Here is a 22981-nt window from a genome sequence, read left to right as displayed (position 1 = left end):
TTGGAGAGGAAAAGTATAAATAAATATTTATTGATCAGATGATGTGGTCAGTTGCAGTCCATCAATTATTAATAAAATATACTGCATATTTGTTCCTTAGATTCACTCCATTAGCTCCTTTGCAGTTCATTAAATAAGTTGTTGAGTATGGTTCATTTGTTGTACACTGGAGAATCAATATTTATGATTTTATATGGAAATACTGATAGTAAAGATAGTTTAAGTTGGTTAGCACTGGTATACAAAGACCAGAAACTAATTTTACACTCTTAAAAATATGCTGCTACCCTTTCTGCTTTAACATTTTAAAAAAAATTGTAGTAAGTATATGTAAAATAAAACAAAAGTTATGTTTTCCATTGTTAGCACAATAAAGGGATATGAAACCTAATTTTGTTTTCTTTCATGATTCAGATAGAGCATGCAATTTAAGCAACTTTCTAATTTACTCCTATTATTACTTTTTCCTCATTCTCTTGCTATCTTTATATGAAAAGCATGAATGTATCCAGGTGCTGAATCAAAAATGGGCCGGCTCCTAAGTTTTACATTCCTGCTTTTCATATAAAGATAGCAAAAGAACAAAGAAAAAGTGATAATAGGCGTAAATTAGAAAGTTGCTCAAAATTGCATGCTCTATCTGAATCATTAAAAAAATGGGGTTTAGTGTCCCTTTAATGGTCTCTCCAATTTATAACAGAAAATAAATATTTGTGTTACTTTTTGCTGTAAAGATTTTTATTCTTTGAACGTTCAATACCATACCTGAAAAACAAAAATGTTTATATACTTTTTCTTCACTTGTTCACAATGTTTCCTGAAAAATCCCTGTCTTCTATCATAAAATTAACTTTATGAACACTCTTTTCAATATGGCTTCTTTTAACTCCTTGTTCCTCAAACTATATATAATAGGATTAACCATTGGCACTAACATAGTGTAAAATACTGCACTGATCTTGTCTTGGTTTACTGCAGTTGATGTTGACACTGGATGTAAGTACACAGAAATTCCAGTAAGGTAAAACAGGCCAACTGTAGTTAAATGGGAAACACAGGTGGAAAAAGTCTTACTACGCCCCTTAGCTGAAGGGATTCGTAAAACAGTCTTTATAATGTAAATATAAGAGGTAATAATTAATGGAAAACAAGGCAAAATCATAACAGCCCCAACCCCAAAAATCATGATTTCATTTAATTTGGTATTTGAACATGCAATCTTCAGTAGAGGTGTAATGTCACAGAAGAAATGGTCTATGACATTTGATTGGCAGAATTGTAGCCTGAAAGTGTTGGTAGTATGAATAATGGAATAAATAGTCCCATTAAACCAAGCACTGACTGCAAGATACAGGCAGTTTTTTCTGTTCATGATAATATGGTAATGCAATGGATTGCAAATTGCTACATATCTGTCATAAGACATAACTGCCAGAAGCGTAGACTCAGTGGCAGCCATACTCAGAAATACATAAAGCTGAATCACACATCCAATGAATGAGATGGTTTTCCTTTGTGATAAACTGTTTTTTAAGAAATTAGGGACAGTAGTTGAAATATAACACATGTCCAAAATACCAAGATTTACAACAAAAAAGTACATAGGTGTCCAAAGATGAGGCGCATGCAATATGATCAAGATGATCAATATGTTTCCTCCAGATGCAGCAAGATAGATAACCAGAAACAATATAAAAGTAAAAATTTGAAGTCCTGGATTTACTGAAAAATCATTAAGGATGAACTCCATCGGTACTGTTTGGTTGCCCATGTTGGTAAGAATCAAATGTTCAACATTTTCATTTCTAAGGAAGCCAAGAATAAACACATCAGATTTATAGCATGAATATAGTACAGACAAAAGAATAATTTACCTGTTACATGAAGAAATTATGATTTTTTTCCCCATTACATATTAGTTTGCACCAATATTTACCCCATTATGAGCTAGATTACAAGTGGAGCGCTAACTAGTGCTTGCACTAGAGTGCCAATTGCATTAGTGGTGTCTTTTTTTGCGCATCGGGTTGCACTGGTATTACAAGTTAAAAATAAAAAAATATTGCTCTAGCACTAACCCAACTCGCGCAAAATAAATATCGCTATTGCACTGGTATTACAAGTTAAAAGTAAAAAATTAATGCTCTAGCGATAACCCAACTCGCATAAAATAAATATCGCTATCGCAATAACCTACTGCTCCACAGAAGTCAGTGGAGCAAAAAATGTAAAAAAATAACTAACATCCTACTTGCGTGCTAACCCGAATAACCATAATCCCTTAATTTAATAACCCCTAAACCGCCACATAGCCCACCACAAAGTCACCAATACACTAGAAACCCCTAATCCGCCACACCCCTACACCGCAAACTACCTATATAGGCTAATAGTCACTAATCCACCATCCCCCCACATTGCAATATCTAAACTATACTATTAACCCCTAAACCGCCTCCCCCACATCGCAAAGTAATATACTAACATCTAAACCCTCTAACCTAACACCCCAAAACTTAACCAAAATAAACTAACCCAAACTTTTTACAAAAAAAATTAACCCCCCAATGCCCCAAAATAAAAACTATCCTAAAAAAAACTAATCTACAAAGTGCCCTGAAAAGGGCATTTGGCTCGGCATTGCCTTTAAAAGGGAATTCATCTCTTTTGTAGCCTAGGGGGAATGATGGTTTAGGGGTTAATAGTGTGTTTTAATGTACCTGTTTCATCTGGACAAACTCTTTACCTGGCCTTTCAGGATGCATAAAAATTTTGAGTGGTAAAAGTGATTGCACTTCCACGATCACATTTACTTTCAACTTGTAATACAAGTGCAAATTAGCACTATACGCTACCCATAGAAAATATAGGGAGTGTAAATTACCGCCAGCTTGCGCAAACACATTTGCGGTAATTTTGACACCACTTGTAATATGGATTTGAGTGTAAAGAACACTGCGTTTCTCCATCATGTTTATGCCCCTAGGGCTAACGATACGGCTCCACTTGTAATCTAGCCCTATCTCTTTATTTTTGTATAAAAGTTTGATTCTAAAACCTATCTATCTATCTATCTATCTATCATCTATCTATCTATCTATCTATCTATCTATCTATCTATCTTTCTTGCTCTATCTATCTATCTATCTATCTATCTATCTATCTATCTATCATCTATCTATCATCTATTTATCTATCGATCTATCTATTATCTATCATCTAAGCAATATTTTACAAAATACCACACATCTTTTAAATTTGAATAAAGTAATACCATTTATATTTAAAAACAATACCAAAACATTACCTTACACTATTGTTTCATCTTCACCTTTAGACATTTTCTGTTGAATCCTGATCCTGACTAATAAACACTGATGTATCTGATTTGTTTTTTAATCTATATTAAAAGCGTAAGGTATTAATAAACAAAATGTCATAACAGGTCAGTTTATATTATTGATTACATTAAAATAACCATATTGTTAAGCAAATAGATTTAAAGGGACAGCAAACACCTTGCGATTTTTACATAATAATTATGCATAATGAGACAGTTTTATGAAATACTTTCATTTTTAATTTATCCCATTTTCATGTAATTTAGCTCTTGGAAAAAAAATGAAAGGGATAATAAAGTCCAAATTAAACTTTAATGATTCAGATAGGGCACGTAAATTTAAACAACTTTTTAATTTACATTTATAACCAAATTGCTTTCTTCTCTTGGTATTCTTAGTTGAAAGCTAAACCTAGGTAGGCTCATATGCTAATTTCTAAGCCCTTGAAGGTTGCTTCTTATCCAAATGCATTTGACATTTTTTCATGTCTAGAGGGCGTTAGTTTATGTGTTTCATATAAATAACATTGTGCTCATGCACATGAAGTTATTTAAGAGTCAGCTCTAATTGCCTGAAATGCAAGTCTGTCAAAATATCTGAGATAAGGAGGCAGTCTGCAAAAGCTTAGATACAAGGTAATTACAGAGGTAAAACGTTTATTTTTAAAACAGTGTTGGTTATGCAAACCTGGGGAATGGTAAATAAAGGTATTATCTATCTTTTTAAACAATAACATTTTTGGTGTTTACTATCCCTTTAAGGATTGTCTAATTCCCATAACTGAAAAACACCATGATGATTTGTTATTGCTTTTAACTAATAACAATTGCAAAATAATGTACTTTATACAAACATTATAGCCAGGGCAAGCCTTGTTGTCTGCAGACTAAATCCCCAATTGGCTACTCCAAATAATGCAAATGATGGATAGAGTTTGGCTATTGATAAACAATTGCAGTAAAAAGAATGCTAAATTGTTTTAAAACGTATTAGAAAGGATAAAGTATGAAGGAATGTTAGCACTTCTCTTCAGGTGCTCGCTGCCAGCCCCGATTCTCCCAAACCGTGTATAGAAGCAGAAAGTGTTGGAAATGGCGGCAATGTGTCACCTCCAGGGAACCAAGCTGCCCACGTCCTCTGAGTCAACCTTGTTGCTTTTACCTCCAAAATAAAAGAGCTCACAATAGTGTAGTAGATTTCAGACAATGTGGTAGGCGCACAAACTTGTTATACTCACAAGATTGCAGTTAAAATAAGCCTTAAAATCATCACAAATGTGTCTTCAGGTGCAGCTTCAGGTTTTATTTCAAATACAGCTCAACGCGTTTCGGCTAAAAGAAGCCTTTATCAAGAGCATAACGTTAAAACAATTTTTGTTCCAGAAATTGCTTTAAAGGGACAGTAAACTTAAAAAATAATGTTATATAATTCTGCACATAGTGCAGAATTATATAACATTATTTTAGTGTTACCGTTATAAACTCTTTTATTCCCTTTGAATTTTTTTAAAATATGCCAGTTTTTCAGACCCGCTCTCTGTACTCTGCTGAGCGGGTTTTTTTTTTTTTACACAGCGCATCTGGCCAGCTGTATAGTCACAGCCCGGCCCGACCGCGCCATAACACTAAGTGCAGCTCGCTCCTGCTGTCAGAAGAGTACAGAGAGCGGGTCTGAAAAACTGGCATATTTTAAAAAAATTCAAAGGGAATAAAAGGGTTTATAACGATAACACTAAAATAATGTTATATAATTCTGCTCTTGATAAATTGTTTCAAAAATTTGAGAATTAGCTGAAATGTTATTCTATATATTGAAAAGGAGTTCTGGTAAGAACGGGATTTCAAAACAGCAACTAAGGATTTAGAGCAATGATTTTAGGGACAGGGGATATCGTAATAAATGCGTGAAAACAACAAACAGGAGAACATTAATTATAGGTAGGAGCACCTGACAATCTAACAATAAAAAAATGATGAACAGAAGAAATGTCTAAGGGTTATTGGTACATTTGATAAAAAGAAGTTGCAATAAATAGAATTTTTTAAAGTATTGACAAATAATTTATGATGATCCTAAAAGATGTGATAAACAACTACCTACGAATTTAAAAAAAAATCTAAAAATCTGAATGATTAATTGACATATAGGGGCCTATTTATTATTGTGCGAGCGCACATGATCCGATATTGCGGATCATGTCCGCTGCACATCGATAAATGTCAACAGCATACGCTCTCTGCATTTATCATTGCACCAGAAGTTCTTGTGAACCGCAGATGCAATACTGCCCCCTGCAGATTCACGGCCGCTAGCAGGGGGTGTCGAATACGATCGGGTTGATTTCTGGCGATGTCTGTCTGCCGCCTCAGAGCAGGTGGACAGGTTATGGAGCAGTGGTCTTTTTTCTATACTGTAGCTCTAGGATGGTTGTACTTGTTAGTATCTGTCATAGCCTCAAGATTTATGTTTGCAAAACTAGTAGGGAATTGGAACATAAGTGGGGCCATCCTGTCTCGGTCGCAATGCAGATGATTTCTATACCGTAGTGACAAATATGATATTAAATTATTTGCAATTGACCAGGTGCAAAATGTAGGTATTTATGTATTGCTACAGAAGGAAAACAGGTGGATATAGGAGCTGCAGGCTTTACATTCTACGATATTAAATGAAGACTTCTCCTTTAAGTGCTTCCTGTAAACATGATGTAAGCTGAAAAACTGAGAGCTCGAAACACAGCTATACTTCATGAGCGTACTACAGATTATTTCTGTTAAATGAGTGAATACACAAATGATTGTCTCTTGCTTTACTGATTTGTAATGGCTACCACTGAGCCAGTGGTGTACATCCCTGAAAGCTAATCATTTTGTAGATATACATATTGTAATTGTAGATATATATTATATGAAATAGATACCTGACCTAACCTTATAATTTAGTCAAATATACCAACATATAAATTATAATTAAATATATTTTAAAAAAAGTTGTCTAGAGGACCTGCAAAAAACATTTAAAATTAATAATGTCAAAATAAATTTTGACTCAAAATAATTTGTTTAATCTTGTTATAATATACCTCCATTAGATTAGATCTAAATGCTTAATTTGCTGTAAAATAAGTATATATATATTACAATTCATATTTAAATATATTTTCTGCATCCAGTTTTTTGTATGTTATATATTTGCAGACCATGTATGTTTGTGTGATGTGTATGTTTATAAGTATGTAAGTATAGACTATGATTTCTATTTAGTATTTATCTTGTATTTAGCTATGTTTCTCAAGTCCTGTCTATTAAGATTAAATATGTGTGTTGCTCATAATGATCAGTAATCTTTCAGATATGACAAACTCCTTAAAAATGATTTTGTAATATAAAAAAATATTAGTGCAATAATAAAGATATCTATCACTGCATGCTGCATGCAGACATTAATATAATGTGTTTCCACTTACCGTGCTTTCATTAAACCACAACTGTTCTCTGCTTAAACCACAAATAAAATCTATTCCTGAAATGTATGTTATTATTCATATATTTAGCAACTTAAAGAGCTTTGCGTCACAGGTAATTACTGTACATGTATTTGCCACCATATATTAGTGAGCATATGCTGACAATGCCTGGGTATTGGGGATTTTATAGAATATTTGTAATCCCTAGGGATTGAGTGTTAATGAATAGTTAGCTATGTATTGTTCTTCAACTCTCAGGATGAAATGAGCCAAATGATAACGGAAAAAATATATAGTCTAGGTTAAGTAAAATATTAATATTAATTAATTTATTCAGCTACAATATCTTGCATTTTATTATTAATTTAAAATTACTTTTTAAAAGTTCACCTGACAAGTTCAAAAATGAAATAGGATAAAGAAAACTAAGTAGACCTAGGTGCAATATGTTATTTTTAGTAACAACATGTTATCTTCTTCCTGCTTAGCATTTTCATGCACTTGTATTACAAGTTGAACGCAAAAAGTGTGTGTGCAAGTTAGGTGCGCTAACATTTGGAGGTAGATAGCGTTAACTCCCTTTCCCATTGACTTCTATAGGACAAGCTACAAAACCCTGCTCTGGCTTTCTCTTGTGCCCTAACCCGAAGGTGCACTAGGCCAACTGCTCTAAAGCCAAAGGTGCATTAAGAAATACTTTAAATATCTTTATTCTTCACTTAGAAGAAAATTATTTTTTAAAATATATTCATCTATTTATGTATGTATGTATAGATAGATAGATAGATAGATATTTTCTTCTATGTGAAGATCAAAAGTATTTAAAGTATTTCTATTAAAAAAAATAATCATATTCATATTGTTATAAATGGAAATGGTATATGTCAAGGTATTTGACTAGGACAGGTTAAAAGTTGTATATATACACTGGCGTTCAAAAGTTTAGGGTAGATATTTCCTTGTTTTTGAAAGAAAAGCAATTTTGTTTTTGTCAGAAATACAGTGTTGACATTGTTAATGTTATTAATGTCAATTGTAGCTGGAAATGGTTGATTTTTAAAGGTATATTTACATAGGTGTACAGAGGCCCATTATCAGCAACCATCTGTCCTGTGTTCCAAAGGAACATTGTGTTTGCTAATCCAAGTTTATCATTTAAAAAGGCTAACTGATCATTAGAAAACCCTTTTGAAATTATGGTAGCACAGCTGAAAATTGTTGTGCTGATTAAAGAAGCAATAAACTGGCCTTCATTAAACTAGTTGAGTATGTGTAGCATCAGCAATTGTGGGTTTAATTACATGCTCAAGATGACCAGAAACAAAGAAATGTCTTCTGAAACTCGTCACTCTATTCTTTTTCTGAGAAATGGAGGCTATTCTATGCAAGAAATTGCCAAGAAACTAAAGATCTCGTACAATGCAGTATAATACTCCCTTCACAGAACAATGCAAATTGGCTTTAACAATAATAGAAAGAGGAGCGAGAGGCTCTGGTGCACAACTGAGCAAAAGGATTAGAGTGTCTAGTTTGAGAAACAGACTCCTCACAGGTCCTCAATTAGCAGCTGCATTAAATAGTACCCAGAAAACACAAGTTTCAATGTCAACAGTAAAATGCCAAGATAACATGATATCTCAGACTGGCCAATAAAAACAAAAGATTAAGGACTAGATTATGGAGCCAATTTATCATTGTCAATCCGACATGATATGCTGTCAGCATTTAACATTGCACAAGCAGTTCTAGTGAACTGCTTGTGCAATGCCGCCCCCTGCAGATTCGCTGCAAAGCGGCTGCTAGCAGGAGGTGTGAATCAACCTGATCGTATAGGATCGGGCGGATTGCAGACCAAAGCCTCAGAGGCAGCGGACCAGTTATGGAGCAGCAGTCTTAAGTCTGCTGCTTCATAACTGCTGTTTCTGGTGAGCCTGAAGGATCGCACGGAAACAGGGGCATCAGGGGCCATTCGGTCCCTATGAGGGTTATACAAATGTTTGCGTCTGGGCGAAAAAGGGTATATCTGGAGGGTTTGCACTGATCAAGCTAACCACTCATATTATGAGATGAAAGTAATCACAATTTTTGCTAGAGCGATTACCACGACTTCAGAGCTTTCGTTAACTTTTTCGCGAAACATACAATTTTCACAAAACACATAAAAAATACATTACAAAGTACACTTACACATAATAACACTATCTTATAAAAAAAAATTGCACACAAAAGTTATAACAGCTCAAAGATAGGAGTTCTCAGATGTTAGAATAAAAAAAAGGCAGGCAAAAGGCTTTAACATAGGGATACATACATATACATGTCTGAAGTTTTATATGTTTGTGTATATATATATATATATATATATTTATATATTTATATGGGTACATATGCATTTATATGTGTACACATATAAACATAAATGCAAATGTGTATATATATATATATATATATATATATATGTGTGAACTGGAGCTGTTTGCCGTTAAATAGAAGAAAACATGTAATATTTAATAAAGGTTTTAAATTTGTATTTCACATTCCAATTTTCTGCACATAGCAGAATATAGTCTATGTATAAATAGATATCCCTATATATATCTTTATATATCTATACCTATATGAAATGATATATATATATATATATATATATATATATATATATATATATATATATATATATATATATATATAGGTATAATGTACAAAGGAGTTTAGGACTCTCGAAAATAACCACTTCTGGCCGGATTGCAAAAGCAAACGTATCAATATCCTCCAAAGTATGGCAAGCAATCTCTGATATTACAATAAACACATTTATTTTATTTACAAACTTTGGAAATAAAAGACATTTGTTTATTGTAATACCAGAGAGTGCTTGCCATAATTTGGAGGTTATATACTGTAGGTATAGATATATATTGTACCAAAATATAATCAGATATATATAGATGCAATAACATTAACCTGTTATCCTTATTTAGGTTAGACTGAGTATCTCCAAATAATGTTTTTATTTAAATTGGTAAATGTAGCTATACAATTATACAGCTCAATACAGAGTTAGAGAGCTAAACTGCAATGAATAGCAAATTGGTCTTTAACAGGGATACACATATGAGAGTAGTTTAGATATATGTTAAAACCCAGAATGTAGTGTTACCAAGTAAATACATTGGCCTCTATTTATCAATGTCTGCCGGACCTGATCCGACAGTGCGGATCAGGTCCGACAAACATCGCTGAATACGGCGAGCAATACACTCGCCGTATTCAGCATTGCACCAACAGCTCACAAGAGCTGCTGGTGCAACGCCGCCCCTGCAGACTCGCGGCTAATCGGCCACCAGCAGGGGGGTGTCAATCAACCCGATCGTACTCGATCGGGTTGATTTCCGACGATGGGTGTCCACCTGCTCAGAGCAGGTGGACAGGTTATGGAGCAGTGGTCTTTGTGACTGCTGCTTCATAACTGATGTTTCTGGCGAGTCTGAAGACTCGCCAGAAAAAGGGGCCATCAAGCTCCATACGGAGCTTGTTACATAGAGCCCATAGCCTTCAGGTAAAAAGTTGAGATGCTTTGGTAATTCTCAATTTAATATTAAAGTAAGTGAGAGGTCAATAGTAGAATGTATATTTCTCTTACGCAGGATAACTTTAAAATAGAAGGTAATATAATTACCACAGAGCTGTAATTAGAAACAAATGATTCATAAGACTCTCATTATTGTTAAACATAAGAGTTGTAATGGCAGTCTGATGTAATGAGCACACAAACAATTGAAGTAATGAGTTCAAACAGATAATACACATCAACCTCCACTTTAGATTAAATACTTTCAAAGTTCCGGCTAGATTACAAGTTTTGTCGGTAAAGCCGTGCGGTGCTAACGCTCCTTTTTTTTTCCAGCGCTCACTTTAAACAACGCTGGTATTACAAGTTTTCTGAATGGCTGCGTTAGCCTCATAAAAGTAAGTGTTGAGCAAATCTAGCGCCACTTCTCACTATAATACCAGCATTGTTTACGGTAGCGGTAAGCTGGCTAAAATGTGCTCGTGCACGATTTCCCCATAGGAAACAATGGGGCTGAGATGGCTGGAAAAAACACCTGCAAAAAAGCAGTGTTCAGCTTCTAACGCAGCCCCATTGATTCCTATGGGGAAATACTTTCTAAGTCTACACCTAACACCCTAACATGAACCCCGAGTCTAAACACCCCTAATCTTACACTTATTAACCCCTAATCAGCGGCGCCCGACATCCTCGCCACCTGCATTATATTATTAACCCCTAATCTGCCGCTCCGGACACCGCCGCCACCTACATTATACCTATGAACCCCTAATCTGCTGCCCCTAACATTGCTGACTCCTACATTATATTTATTAACCCCTAATCTGTCGCCCCCAATGTCGCCGCCACCTAACTACAATTATTAACCCCTAATCTGCCACCCCCAACGTCGCCGCTACTATATTAAATGTATTAACCCCTAAACCTAAGTCTAACCCTAACCCTAACACCCCCTTAACAAATCTATTTTTAATAAATCTAAATAAAATTACTATAATTAAATAAATTAGTCCTATTTAAAAATAAATACTTAACTATAAAATAAACCATAAGATATCTACAATATAACTAATAATTACATTGTAGCTATTTTAGGATTTATATTTATTTTACAGGCAACTTTGTATTTATTTTAACTAGGTACAATAGCTATTAAATAGTTAATAACTATTTAATAGCTACCTAGTTAAAATAATTACAGAATGACCTGTAAAATAAATCTTAACCTAAGTTACAAATACACCTAACACTACACTATCAATAAATTAATAAAATAAATTAACTGCAATTATCTAAAATAAAATACAATTAAATAAACTAAACTAAAAACAAAACAAACACTAAATTACAAAAAATAAAAAATATTACAAGAAGTTTAATCTAATTACACCTAATCTAATCCCCCTAATAAAATAAAAAAGCCCCCCAAAATAATAAAATTCCCTATCCTAAACTAAATTACAAATAACCCTTAAAAGGGCCTTTTGCGGGCATTGCCCCAAAGTAATCAGCTCTTTTACCAGCCCTTAAAAGGGTTTTTTGCCGGGCATTGCCCCAAAGTAATCAGCTCGTTTACCTGTAAAAAAAAGAAATACAATACCCCCCCCAACATTACAACCCACTACCCACACACCCCTACTCTAAAACCCACCCAATCCCCCCTTAAAAAAACCTAACACTACCCCATTGAAGATCACCCTACCTTGAGCTGTCTTCAGCCAGCCGGGCACCGATGGGGCAGAAGAGGACTTCCGGACCAGCACAAGTTTTCATCCGATCTGGCCAGAAGTCTTCATCGAATCTGGGCAGAAGAGGTCCTCCAAGCGGCAGAAGTCTTCATCCAAGCGGCATCTTCTAACGTCAATCAATCGGAGCGGAGTGGGTCCATCTTCAATCCAGCCGACGCGGAGCCATCCTCTTCTTCCGATGTCCTAACACTGAATGAAGGTTTCTTTAAAAGACGTCATCCAAGATGGCGTCCCTCAAATTCTGATTGGCTGATAGAATCCTATCAGCCAATTGGAATTAAGGTAGGAAAAATCCTAATGGTTGATTTAATCAGCCAATCGGATTGAAGTTCAATCTGATTGGCTGATTGGATCAGCCAATAGAATGGACCTTGCATTCTATTGGCTGATCCAATCAGCCAATCGGATTGAACTTCAATCCGATTGGCTGATTAAATCAACCAATCAGATTTTTCTTGCCTTAATTCCAATTGGCTGATAGAATCCTATCAGCCAATCAGAATTCGAGGGACGCCATCTTGGATGACGTCATTTAAAGGAACCTTCATTCAGTGTTAGGACATCGGAAGAAGAGGATGGCTCCTTGTCGGCTGAATTGAAGATGGACCTGCTCCGCTCCGATTGATTGAAGATAGAAGATGCCGTTTGGATGAAGTCTTCTGCCGCTTGGAGAACCTCTTCTGCCCGGATTCGATGAAGACTTGTGGCTGGATCGGATGAAGACTTGTGCCGGTCCGGATGTCCTCTTACGCCCCTTCGGTGCCCGGCTGGCTGAAGACGGCTCAAGGTAGGGTGATCTTCAATGGGGTAGTGTTAGTTTTTTTTAAGGGGGGGATCGGGTGGGTTTAGAGTAGGGGTGTGTGGGTGGTGGGTTGTAATGTTGGGGGGTATTGTATTTCTTTTTGTTACAGGTAAAAGAGCTGATTACTTTGGGGCAATGCCCCGCAAAAAGCAATTTTAAGGGCTGGTAAAAGAGCTGATTACTTTGGGGCAATGCCCCGCAAAAGGCCCTTTTAAGGGCTGATTGTAATTTAGTTTAGGATAGGGAATTTTTATTATTTTGGGGGGCTTCTTTATTTTATTAGGGGGATTAGATTAAGTGTAATTAGATTAAACTTCTTGTAATATTTTTTTATTTTTTGTAGTTTAGTGTTTGTTTTTTTTGTACTATAGTTTAGTTTATTTAATTGTATTTAATTTTTTATAATTGTAGTTAATTTTTTTAATTAATTTATTGATAGTGTAGTGTTAGGTGTATTTGTAACTTAGGTTAGGATTTATTTTACAGGTCATTTTGTTATTATTTTAACTAGGTAGCTATTAAAAAGTTATTAACTATTAATAGCTATTTTACCTAGTTAAAATAAATACAAAGTTGCCTGTAAAATGTAATTATTAGTTATTGTCATGATCCGGTGTACATGTGCTCAGGACAAAGACCCTCGGGGCAGTGGTAGGGATTTGAAGACACCGACCCCTGACCCAGGGAAGAGTATCCTGGACGTGGATAGATGATAATCTGTGATTCATAGTTGCTAGAGGTTATTGTAGAAAAAATGGAGAGTGCAACATTTGTATACAATATAATCTGGCTGCACTGTGACTTATAGTTAGTTAATAGGAGTAGCTGCAGGATTCAATGAGTGGAAAATATAGCAATGTGGAATGTTCAGGCTTCAGAGTAAACTGGTAAAAGATTGACACTTAGATGCAAACTAAGGTTTGTTGCAGGTTCACAGTACATAATATTATATAAAGCTGTATGTCAGTATTAAGCACAGGTGATAAACAAGCTGCAAGTTTAGTAATTAATTACTGTTTGTGCATATATTGGAGAATCACATGAAAGCTTTTAACTGAACACATAGATGCAGAGTTCTGAATATGTTAACATATATGCAGCAGGATATTTCAGCAATGACAACTTGTAGCAGATAAATAGTTATAAAGTTCTGAGTAAGATGCTGTTGTTGTAATTAAAGAGTGATGATAACCAAAAGCATACTTGTGATTTATAATAAAGTTCAGAGTTTGTTATTTAGCAGAGTCCAGGAAACAGAATGAAATTATTTGGATACTTGCAATTTGATGATTTTAAGCATTGGTAATAGAAAATGCTGTAGTTTGAAATAGTTGGTAAATTCATGCAGGAAACAGTCACAGATCTCTGTTGTTCAGGATCACAACTTCAAAGTTAATCCACAGCTCATTAGGCCTGAGAAGACTTAAAAAGAGGCTGAGGTAATCAGGTGCATGAATGATTAAGCAGGCAGGCAAGCAAGCTCAGATCCCCCTCCTCAAAGGCGACCTCCGGGCGCCCAACACAATCCAAAAGGAGAGAGAACAAAAATGATATGGATAACCGGTAGTAGGTGTATGGAGGTAGTGAGTCCAATCGGAAATCAAGAAAGGAGGGTTGGAGATCTCTTGAAAAAGTTGAATGACGAAGCAAAGGCCATGTAATTCAGGTGTCAAAAGATCTTGACAATGATGAGAGCAAAACTTGAAGTCATCTTTCTTGTAGTCATCGTGAGAATGCATGAACGTAACAAACAATGAGCTTCCTACCACAGAATCATCATGAGGGTAGATAGGCGGATGTTCTTCATGATAGATGACCATGTACATAGCCAATGAAAAGGCAGCCAGTCCTAGAGATATGAATAGGTTTTCCTCAGCTTCAGAAATAGAGATGCATTATTCTGGATTGATAACCAGATTAACCACCTTTGGGTCAGAGATTTGAGTATCCTCAGAATTAACCTCTTGGCTGAGGATTAGATATACTCCAAAAGAAAAGCTATAGTCACTTCTAATCCAATAGCAGGGCTTTCTTTAAAGTAGGAGATAGGAGTGTAGAGTGCAAGATTTGACCAGTTCTTGCCTTCTTCTAGTTAAATATGAAATGTCTCCTTACTGGATTCAGAATCAAGAGTGTTCTCACTAGGAACAGGTATATGAATGCCCACACCAGGGCAAGGTTCAGGAATATCCTCAGTAGGATCAGGTAAAGGAATGCCTTCACCAGGGCAAGGTTCAGGAATATCCTCAGTAGGATCGGGTGAAGGAATGCCCATGCCAGGGCAAGGTTCAACTATAGAAAATAAAAAGAACCCACTTTAGAGCCAGGAACCATACTCGCTTCTGAGCAGAGGGCAAGGCTTTCTTCAGGGTTCATAAACGAGGAATTTACAAGACCCACTTTAGAGCCAAGAACCATACTCGCTTCTGAGCAGAGGGCATGGTTATCTTCAGGATCAGGTATTATCACACCCATTTCTGGGTTAAACAAAGGAATACCCATACCAGGGTCAAAAAAAGAAGAGTCCACCTTGATGCCAGGTTTAGTGGTATCATCATGGAAAACAGGGACAGGATTAGCCACTGGGGAATCTTCTTGAAGAACTTTTGTACAAGTTTCAGGGTCAAGAATGTTCACTTGCGAACTTGGTTCAAAGTTGTCCTCACAGGATTCAGTATCAGGAATTCCTGTGCAGGAAACTGATGTAGTAGAAAATGTAGGTTGATGCAAAGTATCTCCCAAGGGAAAAAATTTCTTAGCTGCAGTAACAGAAGAATTTTGAGAAGGTGAAGTGTACTGAAATATGCCACACTCAGGTAGATGCGGAGGAATTGTGACACAAGATTCTGACTAAGAAGTTGTCTGGGGTTCAGCAGGCATACTTATTTGAGTTTGAATATCAGAGCTAAATTCTTCAGGGATTATCTCTGGTAAACTGTTAGATTGTATATCTGGAACAAAATTTTGCTTCTAGCACAGGATTTATAGACATTGAGGCAGCATGAGAGGGATGCAAGAAATCAATAGTTGGAAACAGTTTTTGTAGTTATTGTAGAGTCTGAGAAGAGATACCATTAGATGCTTTAAGAACAGACAGATGGTGACTAGAGACAACATCCAGCTTGGTGTTGACAGTGACATGAGGCAAGAGAGGGTCTGGCTCAACAGAAACTGAAACAGGAGATTCAGGCTGAGTTTACTCTTTACACTTCTGATTTTCTGTAGGCAGAAAGACTTTCTTCTTCTTTTTCTTAGAGAGCTTAGATAACTGATATTTCTTCCCAGTATGATGCTTCTTAGGTTGCTGCCATTGTGGCTTGTAGTACCTTACATCAGGTTGAGAACAGAAATCCTCTTCATCACTGGATGCATAATTCTGATGTAATAAATCTGCATAGTAGTTGAGGGGACCTTTTCTCCAAACAGCAGTCTTTAAACCAGATGTCTTTTCTTCCGGTTCTGAATCTGTCCAATCTAACGAATCCATGGGAATATCAGAAATAGGAAGATCAGTATTTTCATGAGAGATTTCATGATGGGTGCTGTCTGTATCATCCATATTGTAAATATAACAACCAAGGATGTCATTATAGCCAATAGGTTGAGGTTTTGTCTGAGTTTGTGGCGAATTAAAGTTGCGCTCATACCAGTCTAATGCCAATTCAGCTGGATCTGTGAAGTCATCCTGCTTGTTGACATATTCAGACTCAGAATCAGCATCACCAGGATAGGAATCACAAACAGGAGGAGTAGATGGTATTCTGGAACAGTAGTCCTGTCTCTTTAAATCTTTAAAGGTCTGATTTTTTTCTGCTGAATCTATGAATGCATCCTCTTCAGTTACATAGTCAGACTCAGAATCAGTTTCACCAAAATGGAAATCACGAACATGGGGAACAGATGAAATTCTAGAAAAGTGGTTCTGTCTCTTTAAATCTTTAAAGATCTGATTTTTTTCTGCTGAATCGATGGATACATTCTCTTCATTTTCATTATCAGATTCAGAATCAGTTTCACCAAAATGGTAATCACTAACATGAGGAACAGATGACATTTTAGAAAAGTGGTTCTGTCTCTTTAAATCTTTAAAGATCTGATTTTTTTCTGCTGAAGTTTTGGTTAAATCCTCTTCATTTTCATAGATTCAGGATCAGTTTCATCAAAATGGTAACCACGAACATGAGTAGAGGATAGTCTAGAATAGGAGTACTGTGTCTTTAAATTTTTAAAAGTATGAAAATCTTCTGTTTTTTCTTTAGGGATAGCGTGGGTCTGAGATATGTTGCAATTTTTTGTTTTCCTTTGAGGGTCGGTGCATCCACTACCACTGCGGATCCCTTTTTTAGGCATTAACTTTCTGTCATGATCCGGTGTACATGCGCTCAGGTCACAGACCCTCGGGGCAGTGGTAGGGATTTGAAGACACCGACCCCTGACACGTGGAAGAGTATCCTGGACGTGGATAGATGATATTCTGTGATTCATAGTTGCTAAAAGTTATTGTAGAAAAAATGGAGAGTGCAACATTTGTATACAATATAATCTGGCTTCTCTGTGACTTATAGTTAGTTAATAGGAGTAGCTGAAGGATTCAATGAGTGGAAAATATAGCAATGTGGAATGTTCAGGCTTCAGAGTAAACTGGTAAAAGATTGACACTTAGATGCAAACTAAGGTTTGTTGAAGGTTCACAGTACATAATATTATATAAAGCTGTATGTCAGTATTAAGCACAGGTGATAAGCTGCAAGTTTAGTCATTAATTACTGTTTGTGCATATATTGGAGAATAACATGAAAGCTTTTAACTGAACACATAGATGCAGAGTTCTGAATATGTTAACATATTTGCAGCAGGATATTTCAGCAATGACAACTTGTAGCAGAGAAATAGTTATAAAGTTCTGAGTAAGATGCTGTTGTTGTAATTAGAGAGTGATGATAACCAAAAGCATACTTGTGATTTATAATAAAGTTCAGAGTTTGTTAAGTAGCAGATTCCAGGAAACAGAATGAAATTATTTGGATACTTGCAATTTGATGATTTTAAGCATTGGTAATAGAAAATGCTGTAGCTTGAAATAGTTGGTAAATTCATGCAGGAAACAGTCACAGACCTCTGTTGTTCAGGATCACAACTTCAAAGTTAATGCAAAGCACCTTAGGCCTGAGAAGACTTAAAAAGAGGCTGAGGTAATCAGGTGCATGAATGATTAATCAGGCAGGCAAGCAAGCTGAATGTAAATATTGCCCAAAGGCAGCAGTTATGGAAGGAAGTCTTAAAGGGATAGTGACATTAGGCTGAGATATGTTACAGTTATATTGTAGCTATCTTATGGTTTATTTAATAGGTAAGTATTTATTTTTAAATAGGAATAATTTATTTAATTATAGTAATTTTATTTAGATTTATTAAAAATAGATTTAAGTTAGGGGGGTGATAAGGTTAGGGTTAGACTTAGGTTTAGGGGTTAATACATTTAATATATTAGCAGCGACGTTGGGGGGTGGCAGATTAGGGGTTAATAAAATGTAACTAGTGTTTGCGAGGTGGGGGTTAATACATTTATTATAGTGGCGGCGATGTCCAGTCAGCAAATTTGGGGTTAATAATTGTAGTTAGGTGGCGGCGACATTGGGGGCGGCAGATTAGGGGTTAATAAATATAATGTAGGTGTCGGTGATGTTAGGGGCAGCAGATTAGGGGTTCATAGGTATAATGTAGTGGCGGTGATGTTCGGTCAGCAGATTAGGTGTTAAATAATTTAATTATAGTGTTTGCGATTTGGGGGGGGGCGGTTTAGGGGTTAATAGGTAGTTTATGGGTGTTAGTGTACTTTGTAGCACTGTAGTTAAGAGCTTTATGTTCCGGCGTTAGCCCATAAAACTCTTAACTACTGACTTTTATATGCGATAGGAGTCTTGGAGGTAGAGGCTGTACCGCTCACTTCTTCCAAGACTTGTTAGGAAAATCCCATTAAAAGATAGGATACGCAATTGACGTAAGGGGATTTGCGGTATGGAAAAGTAGCGGAAGAAAAGTGAGCGGTACACCTGTACCTGCCAAACTTGTATTACCAGCGGGCGTTAAAAAGCAGCGTTAGGACCCCTTAACGCTGCTTTTTAAAGCTAACGCCGAACTCTTAATCTAGCCGCTCGTTTGCTGTATCCTGGTCAGGTTAGGCAGATGAGTCGACAGATGGTGTGAAGCAGCAGGAATGCAGTGAGCGAGCAAGAGGTGAGCCTGTCAGCAATCCAGAGAAACAGAGAAGTCTGTGTGCGCCTAGGCTGTTTTCAAACACAGGGTCAGACTGAGCAATGTTGCGGCTTGATGACGTTAAAGTTTCAGCGTGAATCCCAGCAGTGGCTTAGAGGAGTAATCTTTACACTGACAGCGTTGAAAACAGAGAGATAAAAGTCAGAGACTCAAGGTTTGTGCTGCGGTTCTAAAAGTATTTAGAATTAGCAAGGCTGGGAGGGAAGGCTAGGGAAAAAAATGGAGTATGCTTAGGAGATGCAGCTTCAGTAAGCTTGCAAATTTTCAAGCAAGGTGTGAGTGTGATTGTTGATTTAATATAGTTGGATGAGGTAGGAGGGGAACTTGAGTTAAAGATACAGGTGGTTATGAAAATAGAAATATTTATTTCTGAATAAATAGAACATATTCTGTTATCTTCAGAACATTGGAACGTGAAATATTCATATTTTCATGTTGGGCTAGCGCAAATGAGAATATGAGATTGTGCTTGCGCGAGAGTGGGGTGTTATTTCCCCCCCCCTTTTCTTTCTCCATTATATTATATGGGAGAATACATGAACGTGAATGTGATATTCTAACTTCTGACTTTTGCATTCGTAGTTGTAGCACGAGAGCAAAAACAGTATAATTTCAACTCATAATACCAGTGCAACTCGACGAGCACAAAAATCGTGCATCTAGCGCAATTAAAGTGATGGTAAATTTCAGAATATAAGAATGTTGCAATGAAAAATATAGTAAGAAACAAAAAATGGAAGGCTGCTGAGCAACAGGTAAAAAAGAGCTTTATTCCATTAAAAAATAAGAAGACACAAAATGACAAGGAGGGTAGTTAGCCAACATGTTTCGCGCTAGTACGTGCTTACTCATAGATGCTAATTGCAAGTTAGAAAGGCTAGTGCATTTAAAGGGGCAGGCACCAATAGGAGACAAATCTGTTAAATGATTTAATGCAGTCAATTTCACACATATAGTTTCTCCCTATTAATTACAGTACTCAGCCCTATTTGGATGCAATAGGTTGTATATTAAAAACAAATACATATTACTTGTGAAAGTATAGCAATACTTTGCTCATAAAAAAATTGAATCAAAAAATCAGAAATTTACATCCAAAAATTACAGTTTGTTCAGAAAACAGTTTACTTACGGCTAGATTTAGAGTTTTGTCGGTAACGACCCGCGTAGCTAACGCTGGCTTTTTTCTGGCCGCACCTCTAAAATAACTCTGGTATTGAGAGTCCACAGAATGGCTGCGTTAGGCTCCAAAAAAGGAGCGTAGAGCATTTTTAACGCAACTGCAACTCTCGATACCAGAGTTGCTTACGGACGCGGCCAGCCTCAAAAACCTAACACCTGCAAAAAAGCCGCGTTCAGCTCCTAACGCAGCCCCATTGTTTGCTATGGGGAAACACTTCCTACGTCTGCACCTAACACCCTAACATGTACCCCGAGTCTAAACACCCCTAACCTTACACTTATTAACCCCTAATCTGCCGCCCCCGCTATCGCTGACCCCTGCATATTATTTTTAACCCCTAATCTGCCGCTCCGTAAACCGCTGCTACTTACATTATCCTTATGTACCCCTAATCTGCTGCCCCTAACACCGCCGACCCCTATATTATATTTATTAACCCCTAATCTGCCCCCCACAACGTTGCCTCCACCTGCCTACACTTATTAACCCCTAATCTGCCCAGTGGACCGCACAGCTATCATAATAAAGTTATTAACCCCTAATCCGCCTCACTAACCCTATAATAAATAGTATTAACCCCTAATCTGCCCTCCCTAACATCGCCGACACCTAACTTCAAACATTAACCCCTAATCTGCCGACTGGAGCTCACCGCTATTGGCTGATAGGATTCTATCAGCCAATCGGAATTAAGGTAGGAATATTCTGATTGGCTGATGGAATCAGCCAATCAGAATCAAGATCAATCCGATTGGCTGATCCAATCAGCCAATCAGATTGAGCTCGCATTCTATTGGCTGATCGGAACAGCCAATAGAATGCGAGCTCAATCTGATTGGCTGATTGGATCAGCCAATCGGATTGAACTTGATTCTGATTGGCTGATTCGATCAGCCAATCAGAATATTCCTACCTTAATTCCGATTGGCTGATAGAATCCTATCAGCCAATCGGAATTCGAGGGACGCCATCTTGGATGACATCATTTAAAGGAACCGTCATTCGTCGTTCAGTCGTCGGCCAGGATGGATGTTCCGCGTCGGATGTCTTCAGGATGCTGCCGCTCCGCTCCGGATGGATGACGATAGAAGATGCCGCTTGGATGAAGACTTCAATCGGATGGAAGACCTCTTCTGCCCCGCTTGGATGAAGACTTCTACCGGATCATGGACATCTTCAGCCCCCCGCTTGGGCTTGGATCAGGACATCGGAGGAGCTCTCTGGACCGATGGGTGAACCTGGTATGGTGAAGATAAGGTAGGAAGATCTTCAGGGGCTTAGTGTTAGGTTTATTTAAGGGGGGTTTGGGTTAGATTAGGGGTATGTGGGTGGTGGGTTGTAATGTTGGGGGGGGTATTGTATGTTTTTTTTTACAGGCAAAAGAGCTGAACTTCTTGGGGCATGCCCCGCAAAGGGCCCTGTTCAGGGCTGGTAAGGTAAAAGAGCATTGAACTTTAGTAATTTAGAATAGGGTAGGGCATTTTTTTATTTTGGGGGGCTTTGTTATTTTATTAGGGGGCTTAGAGTAGGTGTAATTAGTTTAAAATTGTTGTAAGATTTTCCTTATGTTTGTAAATATTTTTTAATTTTTTGTAACTTAGTTCTTTTTTATTTTTTGTACTTTAGTTAGTTTATTTCATTGTAGTTATTTGTAGATATTGTATTTAATTAATGTATTGATAGTGTAGTGTTAGGTTTAATTGTAGGTAATTGTAGATATTTTATTTAATTAATCTAATGATAGTGTAGTGTTAGGTTTAATTGTAACTTAGGTTAGGATTTATTTTACAGGTAATTTTGTTATTATTTTAACTAGGTAACTATTAAATAGTTCTTAACTATTTAATAGCTATTGTACCTGGTTAAAATAATTACAAAGTTGCCTGTAAAATAAATATTAATCCGAAAATAGCTACAATGTAATTATAATTTATATTGTAGCTATATTAGGATTTATTTTACAGGTAAGTATTTAGCTTTAAATATGAATAATTTATTTAATAAGAGTTAATTAATTTCGTTAGATTAAAATTATATTTAATTTAGGGGGGTGTTAGTGTTAGGGTTAGATTTAGCTTTAGGGGTTAATACATTTATTAGAATAGCGGTGAGCTCCGGTCGGCAGATTAGGGGTTAATAATTGAAGTTAGGTGTCGGCGATGTTAGGGAGGGCAGATTAGGGGTTAATACTATTTATTATAGGGTTAGTGAGGCGGATTAGGGGTTAATAACTTTATTATAGTAGCGCTCAGGTCCACTCGGCAGATTAGGGGTTAATAAGTGTAGGCAGGTGGAGGCGACGTTGAGGGGGGCAGATTAGGGGTTAATAAATATAATATAGGGGTCGGCAGTGTTAGGGGCAGCAGATTAGGGGTACATAAGGATAACTTAAGTAGCGGCGCTTTGCGGTCGGCAGATTAGGGGTTAATTATTGTAGGTAGTTGGCGGCGACGTTGTGGGGGGCAGATTAGGGGTTAATAAATATAATACAGGGGTCGGCGGTGTTAGGGGCAGCAGATTAGGGGTACATAAGTATAACGTAGGTGGCGGTCGGCAGATTAGGGGTTAAAAAAATTTAATCGAGTGGCGGCGAT

At 36.7% G+C, this 22981-nt stretch overlaps 1 protein-coding gene across 1 annotated transcript; it reads right to left on the bottom strand.

The window, feature by feature from the left end:
* Positions 1-838: 838 nt before the first annotated feature.
* LOC128647057 (olfactory receptor-like protein OLF1) lies at positions 839-1771 on the bottom strand. Its single transcript, XM_053699873.1, has one exon. It carries the CDS (start codon positions 1769-1771, stop codon positions 839-841), a length of 933 nt encoding a protein of 310 aa, XP_053555848.1.
* Positions 1772-22981: the final 21210 nt, after the last annotated feature.

The sequence above is a fragment of the Bombina bombina genome, chromosome 2 (assembly GCF_027579735.1).
Source record: "Bombina bombina isolate aBomBom1 chromosome 2, aBomBom1.pri, whole genome shotgun sequence".
In the NCBI taxonomy this organism is placed as follows: Eukaryota; Metazoa; Chordata; class Amphibia; order Anura; family Bombinatoridae; genus Bombina; species Bombina bombina.
The sequence above is the reverse complement of the archived record's forward strand: the minus strand, read 5'-3'. Positions and strand labels throughout refer to the sequence as shown.

Bases quoted from the DNA above. Each gene is read 5' to 3' on its own strand.
- LOC128647057 (XM_053699873.1), bottom strand. From the start codon at position 1,771: ATGGGCAACCAAACAGTACCGATGGAGTTCATCCTTAATGATTTTTCA.